Source organism: Muscardinus avellanarius, assembly GCF_963383645.1.
Source record: "Muscardinus avellanarius genome assembly, chromosome: 6".
NCBI lineage: Eukaryota > Metazoa > Chordata > Mammalia > Rodentia > Gliridae > Muscardinus > Muscardinus avellanarius.
This window is the reverse complement of record NC_137791.1, coordinates 81,522,758-81,538,855: the sequence shown is the minus strand read 5'-3', so window position 1 is coordinate 81,538,855 and position 16,098 is coordinate 81,522,758. Positions and strand designations below refer to the sequence as shown.

The following is a 16,098-nucleotide window of genomic DNA, read 5'->3' as shown; positions in this document are numbered from 1 at the left end:
CATTTCAAGGATGCTGATACACCTGGCGAATGCCTTTGGGTCACCTCTGGCAGATCTGTCCCTCCTCCTTGGCTCCCTCTCCCCTCTACCACCTGTGCTCCATGGAGGCTGACTGCTTTCTAGGCCTGTGGCACAGAGGCATTTACTAGTCTTGCTCCTCCTGAGTGGGTGATCGTGCTTTCTCTTTTCTTAGTTATTCTTCCATCCTGTTAAATCCCATCATCAGGTAACTTTGTATAAAATAATATATTGATGTTAACTTTTCAAAGAAATATTTTGCCCCAAATGTTATTTATTATTTGTTTCACAATTAGTTGCTGATTTAAAAGGGCATAGAATGCTTAATTGAAAACAATTTTCTTCTAGGACTTAGAAAGCGTGGTTTCACGAGCTCCTACCAACTCAACATTGAATACTTTTTTGTAATCATATGTAGATATATGCATATATTTAAGTTAATTATTTGTTCACTGTAAAACCATTTCCTTATTCCATTTTTAATAGCATCTCATCTGTGATTTGTAGACACAATAATGTGTTACACCTCTTTGCAAGAATTTAAGTTTTATAAATTGTATTTCTCTTTCTGATTTTTTGACTATTTCTTTAATGGGGTATCTCTTAAATGTTTGATTTGGTCTGACTTCCTCTTTGAAAAGTCTAATGGTCCTCTGTTGTCTGTTTGTATATAATAGCATTTGCTTTAGCAAGAGGTGGAGAAGGAAGCATTGTCCTTGGGTGTTCTTTGAATTGTAGGGTTCAGAGGGCTTTGTTCTGAGGTACAAGCACCTGTCTTACTGTCTTGGTCTTTGCTGGTTTCCTCTTTAGGAAAGAGCCTCGCAATGTAAATGTCTCCACTGCCTAAGTCCTCTGTCCATTGGGGTGGTGGTAATTCTCTGTGCGTGGGACTTCCATGAAGTCATCCCTTTCAATCTGCACCTTCTGTTTCTACTCAAGATCTTTGAGGTTGCAGCTTCTTCAGAAGCAGGGGCTCTTGTGACTCCATTCCCCTCTGCGAATATTTGACATTATACTTTCTAAGTAGTGTCATGTTTCACTACTATTGCTTTTCTTCTTACAGAGTTTTGAAGTCTCTTTTCTGTGTTGATCTTTTGCCAGTTCTTTTCATCCATGTGGCTTTGTTCAATATTGTTATTTTTATTTTAAAGTATTTTTTGTTAGAAGTATCTAGGAAGGATCAAGCTTTCTTAAAATATTTTAAGTTTAGACACTTCATCCTAATCAGAAACTTCTTCCATTATCTTATTAGTAAAATTTTACTCTATCTCATATCTGGTGTGTACATATAGATGCAAGACAATAGTCCAAACTTATCAAATCACTTACTGGTACCTGTGTTTGGAATGATGTGGCTGCAGGAAACTACTAAAATCGTTCTTTAACTTGGCTTAGGGACATTTAGTGAAAATTACCTTGAGTCAGTGTCTATTTGGAATGAAGGCAGGGAAATATTCATTTACTTTTCTCAGATTCTATAGTTGATAGGCCTTTCCTGTTTACCCCTTTACTAGATAACATGGGTTTGCTGGGGATACTCCTTTTTTCTCTTTTTATTTCTGTGAGATAAGCCCAACACTTATTTCGTGTATGTCCTTATTTTTGGGTGAAATTTTCTTAGTTTTATATTTTCGTGCATGTGGGTCTGTGTATATGTGTGCCCTTGCATGCATATATGAGACATAAAGCAGAGAGAACTGTCACTGTCAGAGAAGCACAGGTGCCACAGACACAGGAACCACAGTCCTTGATGTACTTGATAGGGACTTTGCTGTTTAGTAAATTTTCCAAAGATGTCTGCTTTTTAATGTTTCCTCAGCTGAGTAGTGATTTTACAGTGTGTGTGTGTTTCTGTGTGTGTGTGTGTATGTGTATGCATGTGTATGTGTGTTTGTGTGTGTGAGAGAGAGAGGAGGGGGTAATGTACTTTCCCCAAAATTAAGATACTTATTTTAGATCACAATAAAAATTAAATAGCCAGATAAATATTATTAGAATAGGAGTGAGTCATCATGAATTAGGGTGTTTTGCTTTAGCTGGTTGATATTTAACAGAATGAGAAGAGACAAACCTTGTGTATTTGACATTGAGATGTCCAAGACTTCACATTGAAACTTGGAAAGAGCTCACAGTGTAGTCAGAAAATTAAAAAAAAAAACAAAAAAAAAAAAACAGGAGAGAAGCAGAACTGAGTGAAGGAAGTTGAGATGAGTTGGCTTTTCAAGGGGAGGTGGTTAACAGAGGTCTCAGAGAGTAGAGAATGGTCTTTAAAGGAAGAGGACAGTATTTGGTGGCCTTGTGGATAAAGCTGTTGGTTATGCAGCAATCTGACCTCAGTACACCTCATCTCTCCACATGAGGACATCTTCTGCATATGAGGATTCTTTGTCTCATACGTTAGGAAAGACCTCAGCTTTTGATTGTATTTCACTCACATACTTTGATAGTTATTTAGGTCCCCCCCCCCTTGGTACTATTAAACCAAGGGGTATTATACCTCTGTGCTTCACACCAGCCTTTTTTAGTACTTATTTGGAAATAGGGTCTTGCTAAGTTGCTTGGGCTGGTCTCAAACCTGCAATCCTCTTGTCTTAGACTCCCAAGGTTATCTGGGTCTTTTAATATGTTCTTCTTCCTTCCAAATTCATCTACTTTCCACGTCAATCACACCCTTCCAGGTATTTCAGTGCCCTGGGGGTCTTCTCTGCCCCAGGCTCTCCTTTTCTTTAGCTGAGGTCCTTACACCCTGCTTCTTTTCTCTTGCACCCATACCTCCTGCTTCTTGCTTTGCAAGAGGTTTCTCTTTTCCCCCTTATCAAATTCTGACTTCTATTCCCACTGGCTAGCAGGTGTTTGGCCAGCTTGGCACAGTCCTTTGGTTATGTTAGTTCTGGGCCAGCTACAAACTTCTTCCTTATTTACTCTCAGGCTTTCCAGGTCTGAAGGCTCTTGGAGGGTGCACACGATGTCTTTCTCCATAGGAAATGGACTTCACAGTCATGTTTACAGGAGTAACTCCAAGTGGAGATCAGATGGTACCCACTCACATATTCATTCACAAATATTTTTAAAGTGTCACTAATGCCAAACTCTGAGGCTGGACTTACAAATAGGACAAAAGCAAGCATCTTGGCTCTGGGCTCTTAGAATTTACATTGTATTCAACCATGAACAAACAAACAATAAAAATATTATAAACAAAATTAAAAATGAATCAAACTTAAATACCCAGACCAATTTTCTTAGTTATAAAAATTCCTTCAAAAGGCTCCTAATGATCAGTGATATTTTTATTAGTATAATATTTATATTTTAAACATTTCTACATTTTACTTAAAGGGTGGAGAATGGATTGGGAGAGGTCTTAATGAGCTGCCTATTGTTGTTTTTGGTAGGAATAGCTTTTTATAACCCATTGCCATGTAAAATTAAGGCATTATTTCTAAATATTCTCAGTCAAACTAAGTAAATATCCCACGTAATGTATTTCTTCTTTTAGTGGTCAAAATGGGGAAGACTTATAGCTAGAGTCAAAATGTGGAAAACCAATTCAGAAGTAATGGAGAATTGGCTGTATATTTACAGTACGAGGTTTTACAAACACTTGGCTATGACTGAAGATGAGGAATTCAGGAAGCATGGTATTTCTATAATTATTTTGTATTCATTTTGGTGTCCTGTATTTGTCACAGAGCTATAAACCATTGCTGTTTAGTCACAGTGGCAACAGAATAGCTGAATTTCATATTGTCCCCCATCTTTTCTTTATGAAAATGAAAAAGTACAGACATACTCCATTTTGGAGAACAACTAAGTTGGAAACCAAAGACATATTTGTCTTAAACACTCCTAACAATGTTGTACTGCACACAATTGTCAGGGAAATGTATTTTTATGGTTGTACAGTATATTTTCTCTTTCTAAGACATCATAAAGTTTATGAATTTATTTTTATAAGTAACATAGACCAGTTTACTTTACAGAAGAGGTGGGATTGTTTTTAAGAGATCCTAGTTGAGCTGGGTGTGGTGGCACATGCCTATAATCCCAGTACTTGGGAAGCTGAGACAGGAAGATTGCAGATTTGAAGCCAGCATCAGCAACTTAGAAAGATCCTGTTACCAAATAAAAAAGTAAAAGTGCTAAGGTTATAGCTCAGTGGTAGACTGCCTCTGGATTCAATCTCTAGCACAGCAAAGAGATAAAGAAAAGGATATCTCAGTTGAAATGATGGCTTTAACACTTGCTTGTGTATGATCATGAACTTAACTTTCTTGGTGTTTATTTATTCATAAAGTGATAATAATACTTCCAATGTTGACATGAAGACAAATAGTATTAAATTCAACTTAAGTCAAAGTACCTAGTATTCAAAAATATTAGATGACTGTTAATCTCATGGCTATGGACATCTTCTAGTGAATTTTTGATGCCAGTACAGGGGAAAGTGTATCAGTAGGTCAGAGGGAGTGTAGGACACATCGACTGTGTTAGTCACATTTCCATCACTGTGACAAAATATCTAACTTATAATGAGGAAAGACTTATTTTGGTTCATAGTTTCAGGTTTAGTCCATGGTCACTTGGCCCTATTGCTTTGGGCCTATGGCGCACGGTACAATCTGGTGGGTGGTCATGGCAGAAAGTCTGTTTACCTCACAGTGACTGGGAAACAAAAGGGTCACACAGGAAGGGCAGAGTCCTGGAATCCTCTTCAAGAACACGCCCCAAATTGTTTAGTTTCCTTTCTCTAGGCCCCACCTTCTAAACGTTCCACCACCTCCCAGTAGTGCCGCAGGCTAGGGGAACCAAGCCTTCAACACCTGAGACTTTGGGGAGGCATTCCATATCTTAACTAAAGCACATACATTTTTCTGAAACTATGTATATAATTAGTTTTGTGGACATAAGCAAAGCAAATCAGACTCATATTCCTGAATTTTCTAACATGAACACCCAAATTCACTTAAATGTCTATTATATGTTACCTTAGTTATTTTTTATATTGAATTATCATATAGTTGTTCTACAGATAACCCAAGTATATTTTATAGGCCATGAGCTCTCTGTTTTAGCTCATTCCTATGTTCTCTGTTGGCTTATTTATGGAGTATGAGATGAGGGGATAGGTATGTGTCATTGTATTACATATTCATATTTTTATGTAAACATATTATTCTCTTTCTTTGATATACATTTTCTTCATCCCATTTTTATTGTATCTAATAGAAATTTTTTATAATTGTTTTTTATTGGTGCACTGTGGTCATGCATCTTTTTTTTTTTTGGTGGTGGTACTGGGGTTCCTGGAAGCCCTTCTACCTCCGGGCTACACTCCCAGACCTATTTTTACATTTTTATTTGGAAACAGGGTCTCCTAAGCCATTGCACGCGGCTGGCTTTGAACCTGCGCGATCCTCCTGTCTCTGCTTCCCAAGTGCGGGGATTACAAGGATGCGCCACCACGCCCGGCTGTGGTCATACATCTTAATGGGATATAAGATGGTAGAGACACATATGCACTCATCACCCAATTAGCCCTTACCCAATTCCCTCCCACTCCCTCCTCATGTTTGGCTTGGCGAATGGCATTGATATGTTTGTTAAAATATATCATATGCATTAGAGAATTTTCCTCTTCTCCCCCTCCCATTTCCTCAGTTAGGTTTCTTATTTTCTCATATAAGTTTCATTTTCTTTCTGTAATGTACATTTTCCCTACTCTCTTTTCAGTGTAGCTAATAGAAATTTCAAAGGACTTTATGACTTGCTACATGTATGCTAAAGAATAACAGTGATTTTTAAAGAGTACAGAATGTAATTAATTTTTATAGAAACATTGTGTACCTGCCAAATGGGTACTTTTAAAATGAAATAGTTTCTGATTGTGTAAAACTGCTTTGAAAATGTAGTTCTCCATTTCTTTCTTATGGCCAGAAAACAGTGATATAAAATTAATTATGACTATGCACTCAAGACTACTTCTCTTTTTAAAATCAAACTTAAAAACAAATCCAGGCATGTTGGCACACACTTGCAATCCAATACTTGGGAGACAGGAAGATCACAGGTTTGCCACTAGCCTCAGCAACTTAATGAAGCCCTCTGCAACTTAGACCCTCTTTCAAAACAAAAGATAGGGGTAGGGGTGTACCTCAGAGGTAGAATGCCCCGGGGTTCCATCCTCAGTAATGCGCGTGCACGCACACACGCACAGACACACAAAGTTTCTTTGGACCAAGAACAATGATAAACTATTCCTATGCTCTGGATTTTAGATGGAAAGGGCCCACTAAGGCTACCTGTGAGTGGATCACCACTTGTCCCTAGAAGGAACATACTTTAGGTTACCCGTGTGTTTCATCTGTTTGGTAAGAGATGACATTTTTTTTCGAGTTCTAGTTCTTTCACTCAGGTTTGCAGTATAATACATTTATATTAAAGGCCCAAACTCTAAACAGAAAGCACTGGCTAATTCCGACAATGGGTCTTCTGGTATATAGGTTGCAAAATGTACATGATAGAACAGCTCTTAGGGGCCTGTTGTATAACAGCTTCCTGAGTTTGCAAAAACTACACACAAACTTCTGGTTTCCATATATAATTTGACTAGTTATCTCTTTTGGCTCTCGTTCTGTCATCATCTTTGATTTGGGTAAAAAGTTTCTAGAAAAGTCTGATCAAGCAGTGCATTTTCAAAATGAAGTTATTTATTTGGTTGTATAGGTAAGGATCCAGAGGAAAAACTGTATATGATTCTTTTTGTATGTTTATATAATGAAGATGTGAATTTATTGATTTTCTTGAGATTGTGTAGTTTAGAAAGGTGTTTGGAGGAAGGCAAGTTATCTGAATTACCCTCTAGGTAGTCTAATTTACATGTGCTCCTTATCTAATTCTAAGCAGGTTACATCCTGTTGAGATGACTTTTATTTTGAGCGATGGTTCTCAACACTTCAGAACCACTTGGAAGGTTTGTCATGACCTGCAACACTATGCTCCATACCAAGAATTTTGGTAAAGTTGGTCTGGGGAGTGCCATGAGAATTTTGTCCTTTTAATAAGTAGTATCCAGGTGATGCAGCTTTTACTGGTATAGGGACCATACTTTGGGAACCCTGATTTAGAGCACTGGGAAGCTTTTGTCTCTTGTTTGGGGTGTTGTGAAATATGACTGTTGAGTTAATAAGGAGAGAGATGGGAAAAGATTGAAGAATGCCAGTCATCTTGCTTAGTTATCTGAAAGAGTTGACTTCTCAGCTCCTAGAGTATAGCAAAAAGTCAAATGTTAGTAAAGCCATTAATTACTTTTATAACTTAGTATCAGATAATTTAGGAGGGACAATAAATTTGATTGTTTCTTAACATCAGCCTTCTTTCTCCTCTGTTTCACGCATCTTTCTTTAGACTATGCCTTTCTCTCACACTCATAAGGTATAAATAGATAGCAGTACTGTAACTATCTTTTAGAAATGAGGTAACAAATAGACAAGGTTATGAGGGTTTTTAATATGAATGTGAGCTTTTTTGGAACTGTTTTCATATCAATCAAATTTACCATTACAATAAAAACTTCATTTTTTGTGGCACTACAGATTGATCCGAGGCGCATTATACCTCTGAACCAACACCCCCAGCCCTATTCTATTTTTTCTTTTGAAACAAGGGTCTTGCTAAATTGTTGAGGGTCTTGCTAAGTTGCTGAGATGGATCTTGAACCTACCTATGATCCTCCTGTCTCAGCCTCACAAGTACTGGGATTATTGTTTTGTAGTAATTAGGACAGTGATTGGCTTCAAATCTACCTTTACAATATTTGTACTTTCCAAAGCAGATAAATACATTTAGGCTTTTGTCCAGGAAATTTAACTTAAAGAAAAATTGCTTTCATATTATTTCAGTACTGCCACTAACATATAATAGATTGATAATTAGAAATTAATCTGATCTCTGTCTACACAAGCTGCTTTTGACTTGTAATTATGATTAAGATTTTTTTAGGAATATATAATTTAGATTCTTCACTTATTCAGGCAAAACTTTCACTCTATTAGTACAAGAAATTGGTTTTGTTTTTAAATATAAAGTGCAAAAATTTTACCTGTTCACAGTTATTAGTTTTTTTTTTGTTGTTGTTTTTGTTTGTGTGGTACTGGGGTTCCTGGAAGCCCATCGACCTCCAGGCTACACTCCCAGACCTATTTTATAGGTTTTATTTGGAAACAAGGTCTCTTAAGCCAGCACGGCTGGCTTTGAACCTGCGCAATCCTTCTGTCTCTGCTTCCCAAGTGCGGGGATTACAAGCGTGCGCCACCACGCCTGGCCAGTTATTAGTTTTAATGTCAGTATTATTCAGGGGCATTTGAGTTTGTACCTGATGTCTTTTGTATTGAGTGGATGGTAGAAATCTAGATGTAGTTCAAAGCAGCAAATGTGGCCTTCAAAGGAGTTCTTTTAATTTGCTTATGAAGCACTTTTCCAGATGTTACTTTCCTTTAAATAATGCCTTGTGCTCACATTCTCCTAGAATAAAACACCCTCCCAGGTAAAGGGTTTAAAAGATCTAGGCCATGCTTACTCAATGAAATGCAGCAGAGTGGAAAATACCCTATCTTTTCAGCTCAAGAAAACTATGATTTTTCTGATCGGGTAGTTAAAGGCTATTACATTATTTAAAAACTGCTTTTAAATAGCTATTTACTCATTTTGAGTAGATTCTAGTCTCTTGTAAAATTAGGTCTTGGAGTTTTTATCTAAAGGAATTAATGTCTGTAATCTGAAGAATGATTTAGAAGCCAATGTGAAGCTGTGCTTGAACTTCAGTGCTCCCTTTCAACCCTTGTCCTCTTGCTGTGAAGACTAGCCTGAGTCAGAGCGTTGAGGATTAATAATGAATGCATTGCTCAGCACCCTGCAGTGGTTGGGTCAAACACCCTGGCTTTGAAAAGTTACTCTTTTGCTTAGTAAGCCTAGAAATTTCAGGTCCAACTGCAGAATGAAAACTCAGTATCTGTTGATTAACATGCTCTATGGCTCTTCAAGATATCCTTTCTCTTTACTTGTGGATAACAGTGTCTAAAAGGATAAGATGGGCCAACAATGAATTTAATTAACAGCTGCTATTTTGCTGGGAAGCCTAGTTCTTACATAGCTTCCTTGATAAAAATTTATCCTTTGACTTGAAGGAGAGGTTTGAGATGTTAAGGAGAAAACAGAGGTATGCTTATTCTAGACTGGGAAATAAAAATGCAGAGAAATAAGGGAGCTTGTAGTAACACTATCTTGAGACAAAGGAGGATGATTTTGGACCTCAAGTACCCACTAAGGAGAAATACTTGTGATCCAAGTGTGTGCCAGAGATGGGAAGACAGGTAGCCTTTCTGGCTGATCAGAAAGATCAAGGCCAAGGGGGGAGGAAATCAGACTTGTATTCAGGGCTCAGCTCTGTTGATACTGAGGAAGGAGCTGGTTTCTGCATGCCAGAAGAAAAGGAAAAGAAACCAGGAGGGTCAGCTTGTGTGTAAGAAGGCAGTGACAAAGTGAGCCAGCCCAGGAGAAAACTTAGTTTTGTGCTTATTGTTTTAGAAGTTTCTTTCAAAATTGAACTTATCTTGAAAAAACCCAGGCAATAAGACTTAGAGTTTGGGATTTTACATCCTTTCCATTTAACCATGTTTGTTCTCCAACCTGAACTCTGGAAAACTCTTTAGAACAATCCCAATGTGGTAAAAATGTCATCACCATTTTCATCATCGTCTATTAGTGTCTATGAAGGATACGGCCAAAGTCTGATTCTTGAAGAAAAGTCTTTAATCAGAATTCACTTGTGTTTTTCCAGGTAGCCCAGCCATGACCCACAGGAATCTGACTTCTTCCAGTCTGAACGACATTTCCGACAAACCAGAGAAGGACCAGGTAAGCAAAGGATTCTTGCCTCTTTGAAATGCAGTGTGTCTAAAAGATGCTGGGAGACAATTAGAAATGATGGCCATGTCCCATAATGTGGACCATTATGTATAGATGGCACAGGATATGACAGTTGTTTCACTAGCTTTGTATTTGTTTGTCTATTAAAAGTAGTTAGCAGCCTATTTGAAACGAAGAGCAATTGGGTTTTGAATCTGTTTTCTTTCTTTTGAAGAGAGTGTAGTGCAAACTGGACCATTTCCCAAGTTCAGGGCTGGGAAAGATATTTCAAAATATAGTATATTGATATTTACAAAAGAATGCTTCCTGATAAAATAAAACCTTAAAATCTTCAAAGAAATAAAAGTGGTGTATTTTTCAAAAATGAAAGAAACTCTAGCCTGTTTCCCCAGGATTTTAGGGGAAGTATCTTGTATTGGAAAGCCTAAAGAACATGAAACAAGAAAAGCTGGTCTAGGTACTTGTTTTATAACTGGCTCTCTGTGTGATAGATACTAGTTTTCTCTTTTGTTCGATAGAAGCAATAATACGTAGCTCACTTCAGAAAATCAAGCATATGATTCTTACTCCTAGAACTTTTTTGTCCTTTGATATAGTAGAAGAGTGTGCTACTAGTTGGCTTCATGCTTGACATGCTAATTGTGTATCATCTGTGTGATTTTTTTTCTTTCTCTTTTAAGTAGAGTGACTTTTAATATACCTTTTTTCACACTTTGCTATTTTTCTTAAAAAGCAATATTTATTTATGACAGTGTTCTCCTTAACTGGCAGCACTTGAAGTAATAACAGAGGGTTATAGGCCTTGGTGAGTTCTAAAAAGTACAGGAAAGGTAAAATTCCACTTTTTTCTTATGAAATGGATCTTGGAGTTATTCTGCCTTCTCCCTCAACCAGTGCTTCCCTGATAGGGCCTTCTTCACTTCAGATCTGGATTGTTAGAGAAATCTTTAGAACTAATTTTTTGTCTCCATTTTCTCTCAAGTCCCGGTAGTTTCCATATTGTTGTCTTCACTTTTCTACTCTGGGTTCAGTATTTACCATGGCTTCCTATCAAGTTTACTTCAGGATTTTCTGTATGACTTTGAAGATCCTCTGAAATCTGATGTTTTCCTTCTCATCTTCATTTATTTATCTGTGTTCCCTAGAAGAGAGACTCCTTGTTGTGACCGGGGCTAATTACTTTCCTTCCCCTTTCCCTCGAGATTCTTGACTCCTTGAGGTGATCCTCCTTCAAGTGCTGGTGTGGATTATTCCCCTCCCTTCCATCCGTCCACCTCTTAAAATAATCTGAGAGATGAGGATTTGGAGATTGGATGCCTTAATAGAAGTGGAAGAACTCAGGCTCCTGGAATTTTCTTCAAAGCTACTTTGCACATTTTGGCTCTGTTTAGTATTTATCAAGCAGTGTTGATTATTTATGTTTTTTTGCCAGGGCTCTTAAAATTGGATAAGGCAGTACATTGATTAGCATTAGGCATAACTACTAGACAGGTTTTTTGTGGAAACTTGTTTTTATTAGGGATAACCCTCCTCTAGCCAGGAGCTTGTCAGTATGCAGCTGGTAAATGCTGGCTGAGAGAAATTGCTTATATTCTTGGGTTTCTTCATATTTGGGCATATGTAGAAGAAATTTGATGGTTTATGATGCAAATTACATAGGATTTTGATTCTAGTCATAGAAGAAACATGTTGGAACATTATGATTTTGGAGTGTTCATTTTGCTGTAAGATCTGTGTGATCAGGTTCCTTCAAACCATCATCTTCATCATCTTTCATTAGCTTCTAATGGTCACCAAGGTCCAAGTTAAAGTGAAACTAGAAGATTGAACTTGGGAGTTTTGTTGTTTGTGTTTTCAAAGTCAGCTAGTGAAGGCTGATGAACACACCATCATGAGAGCAACTGTCCATTGAATTGTATCTGTGACAGTCGTCATGTTCAACTGGACAAATTCTTCCACCCAAGAGGAAGAAACTCGGTTCCTTGCTTCCTGCTAAAGGAGTCTAAAGAGGAACTTTGTAACTGATCAGTGTTCTCTTCTACAACCAAAGGTAGGGGAGGAATTCAAACTAATATTTTTAGTCTCCATACCTTCCCTTTTAGTAATGTCAAATATGAAAGTTCCCAGATTATTTTATTTATTTAAATTTTTTTATTAGTGCATTGTATTTATACATCATAATGGGGCAAAAAAAAAAAGTTGTGTAGACATAGATGTACACATCACCCAGCCAGCCTCCACTCAGTCCCCACCTCACTCCCTGCCCACCTCACTCCTTGCCCATCCCTCCCTCCCATGGTTGGTTTAGTGGTTGACTTCAATATGAATAAGTATATCATGTGCTTTAAAGAGTTTCCCTCTCCCCCCTCCCAGATTATTTTATAATAAAGAAGAAAAGTGGGTTTACAAATAAGATGAAGCTATTGTAAATTAGGATTTTCCTTTTTTTTTTTATTAAACCTGTCTTAACACAATGAACCTGGGCTTTTATTTTCTTAACCTGGTTTTCCTCTGTTGGAAAAGGGATTGAAGGGGCGATGGTTGCCAGGCTCAAATTTGTTTTGAAAAAGCTTTTATAATTAATTAGCCAATGTCCTGGAAGTGAGCTTGGCAGTAAAGTCAAACTTGTCCTGTATGCTTGTCCAAGTTGGCCCCAAAAACTTCCATCCAACCACGACTGTCAATTCTGATTGACTGATTATTCTGCCTGAATACAGTTTGGCTTCCTGGAACTATAGAACTTCCCTGTAGCACAAGGGATGGTTTTAGTGTTCAGAGTTAAGAAGAGGAACAGAATGGATCTTTCTGACAGCTACATACTGACAAAATTTAAGGGCATTTTTTTTATGAGATTCTGTTTTGGGAAAACAGAAGAAACAAATCTGTGGACCACTTTTTCTTTCTGGCTCTGCCAAGGCTATGTATTTATGATTTCAGTAGCGGCTGTCTGATTGAGAAATAGCTCAAAATAGTTAACAGCAGAAAGAAGAGCATAGCCAAAACTTAGGTGATTCAGTGCTTCAGCAATACTCCAAATTGGATGTTACATTTATTAAGCATAAAAACACCTGTAGAGAGTAAATTAAAAAATACATCTGGAGCTCATTTGGTTGTAAAGCTACATAAATAATATCTTCTATTTTGTTGCCATGGAGTATTTTCTTTTTATCCAGTTATCTTCCATGATTATCCTAGATTGATTTGCTTTCGTATCTTATTTTGTTTCATTTCTGATGTTTTACTAATACATATAAGATGGGTGTGCATCACATAAGATGTCTTTAGTAGTCATTTTTCATGTGAGTATGAAATCAACTGAGAAAAGGTTTTCTCATTTTACTTATTTTTTTAAAACTCTTATAAATGTACTGTGCTTAGTGGTGCAATAACTTCAAAAGGGATTCACCTTTTTTTCTTCAGATTATCAATAGTGCAGTAACATTTCACAGTGTATACATTCAAGACTGCAGTGGATGCTATAGGTATAGGAATACCTTACAAATTCTCAGGGAGACACACAAAGATCACATAACCTTATAACTGCTTATCTAGTTATCACTTTCATGTTACTTATTATTTGACTAGCTTCCCTAAGAATTTATCCCATAGATCTCCTGGTGGAATTTGGCCTAAGATTTGTAAAGTATAGTATAATAATTTTTTAGCTAGGTGTGGTGCTGCATGCCTGTAATACCCGTACTTGGGAGGCTGAGAAAGGAGAATTGAAGGTTTGGGACCAGTGTGTGGTAACATAGTGAGACTCTGTTTCAAAATAAAAAATAAAAAGGGCTGGGTGTATAACTCAGAGGTAGAATGCCCCTGGGTTCAATCCACAGTACCACAAAGAAACAAAAAAAAATTTTTTTAGCATCATCTGTTATCTATTATCTTTAAATATACTTGGCTGCCTTGATAGTTTGTTTTTGTGGAAATAGACCTAGCACACCAAGTGCTGTGTGCATGTATGACGCTATCGCTGTGAGGACATTATGATGTGAGATTATAATGCACCAATAAAAATAAAAAATATATATACAACTTTACCCAGAAAAAATAAAAAATTTTGTCAGGAGTAAGAGGATGAAATGATTAAACCACATATAAATCTGAAATTGCTAAGTCATGACTGCTGTAAAATGAAGTCTAGAAGAAAACATTTAAAAACGGAATGACTCCTAATCCTTTCCCTGTATGTGTATGATATAGGAGCTGGTCAACCCTAATCAACTAAGAAGACTTTCTTGTGCTTTTGAAGATATATCTTCATCCATGTGCCAAAAGAGTGGCACATGACCATAATCCCAATACTTGGGAGGCTGAGAAAGGAGGATCACAGTCTCAGTGCTTGGTTTGGCAACTTGGCAAGACCTTGTTTCAAAATAAAATAGTGCTTGGGGTGTATCTTGGAGGTAGAATGTCCCTGGATTCAATCCCTAGTACGCAAACAAAACCAAAAAACCCACCCAAAATATCTTCTTTTCTTTTCCATGACTCAGCCAAACAAGCCTGAAGTTCACACTGAATATGGGTGGTCTTGCTTCATCCCTTAAGGGAGGTGCAGTGGCTAAGAGAAGCTCCGTTTTCTGAGGTCATTACACTTGTTGAGCCTGTTTTCAGGGACCGAGGAGGTGCTGCTGCATCAGGAGAACTCCAAATAAAATCCTCTCTGTGAACACCTGAAAGCAAAGGTGTGTTGTGAGGAGGCAGTTTCAGGCCTTAGCTGTCCTTGCCAGCACAGGGGTGGTCATTGCCATGAGCGTCTACATGGCTTGGTGGCCATAGCTTTCCTTTAGCTATGTATTTTTGAGGCGAACTTGCGTGGCCATGACTGTCCTCAGGCCCCTTTCAAACAGGATCAGCTTTCATTTAGATAATTAACAAAAACTGATGCTTGTTATCAACTTTTCTCTAATAGAAATTTAACTTAATATAGCTTCCCTTTCCCACTCTGGGCGCTCTCCCATGATCTTGAAACTTTAGCATTATGTTAGTAGTATTTGAGAAACACTAATCTAATACTGATTCAATAACACATGTGGTCTCTCCCTCTTTATCTCTTTTTTTTTTTTTTTTGTGTGTGTGTGTGTGTGTGTATGTGGTACTGGGGATTGAAACATGGGGCATTCTGCCTCTGACCTATACCCCCGTCCTACTTTATTTATTTTGAAGAATGTTTTCACTAAGTTGCAGAGGGCCATATTCAGTTGCTGAGGTTGGCTGTGAACCTGTGATCCTCTGGTCTTAGCCTCCCAAGTACTGGGATTACAGTCATGCACCATGACTGGCTAATCCATGTGTTTTAAAATTGGGACAGTTGGAATTTTTCTTTTTATTAATGCTGTTCTTTCTCTTCCCTCCCTCTGTCTGTCTGTCTGTCTGTCCCTCCCTTCCTCCCTGTTTGTAGCACTGGGGAGCTACACCTCCAGCCTATTTACTATTATTACTTTTGTGTGTGTAGCATTGGGGATTGAACCCAGGGACATTCTTCCTCGGAGTTATTTCTTCAACCCTATTTTATTTTTATTTGGGGAACAACGTCAAGGTCTCAGTAGGTTGATGAGAGTCTGACTACTTGCTGAGACTGTCCTCAAACCTGCAATTCTCCTGTCTCAGCCTCCTAAGTAGTGTGATTATGGACATGCACTACCATGCCCAGCTTATTTTTTTGTTTAGAAACAGGGTTATGCTATGTTTCTGAGAGTCTTGCTATGTTGCTGATACTGTCCTTGAAAGTACTGGGATTATAGGCATGTACCACTAAACCTGGTTTAATGCTATACATTTTTTTTTTTTTTGCACTACTGGGGATTGAGCCCAGGGGCATTCTGCCTCCAAGCTATACCCTCAGCCCTATTTTTTATTCTTTATTTTGAAACAGGGTCTTACTGAGTTGCAAAGGGCCTAGTTAAGTAGCTGAGGCTGTCCTTGAACCATGATCCTCCTGTCTCAGTCTCCCAAATGCTGGGATTACAAGTGTGTGCCACCACACCTGGATTAATGCTATACATTCTTGAAAGCCATTTGTCTGGATAAAAAATGTAGGATTCATTTAAAAGCAGGTTTCATATTCACTTTAAAATGAAGCAGGTAAACTTTTGTGAAGTAAACCAAGTGGCACTTGTTAAAAAACCAGTATATAGCTATAGCATATGA

General features: G+C 37.7%; 1 protein-coding gene across 4 annotated transcripts in view; it reads left to right on the top strand.

Moving 5' to 3' along the window:
* SLC4A4 (solute carrier family 4 member 4) overlaps window positions 1-16,098 on the top strand; it is a gene marked incomplete at both ends in the record, with an annotated part of 292,971 nt that overhangs the window by 138,533 nt on the left and 138,340 nt on the right. For all 4 annotated transcript variants that reach the window (XM_080697460.1, XM_080697459.1, XM_080697457.1 and 1 more), the window contains one exon: window positions 9,857-9,933. In XM_080697460.1, coding sequence (XP_080553586.1) covers window positions 9,857-9,933 — 77 coding nt within the window. The remainder of the gene's footprint in view (window positions 1-9,856; window positions 9,934-16,098) is intronic.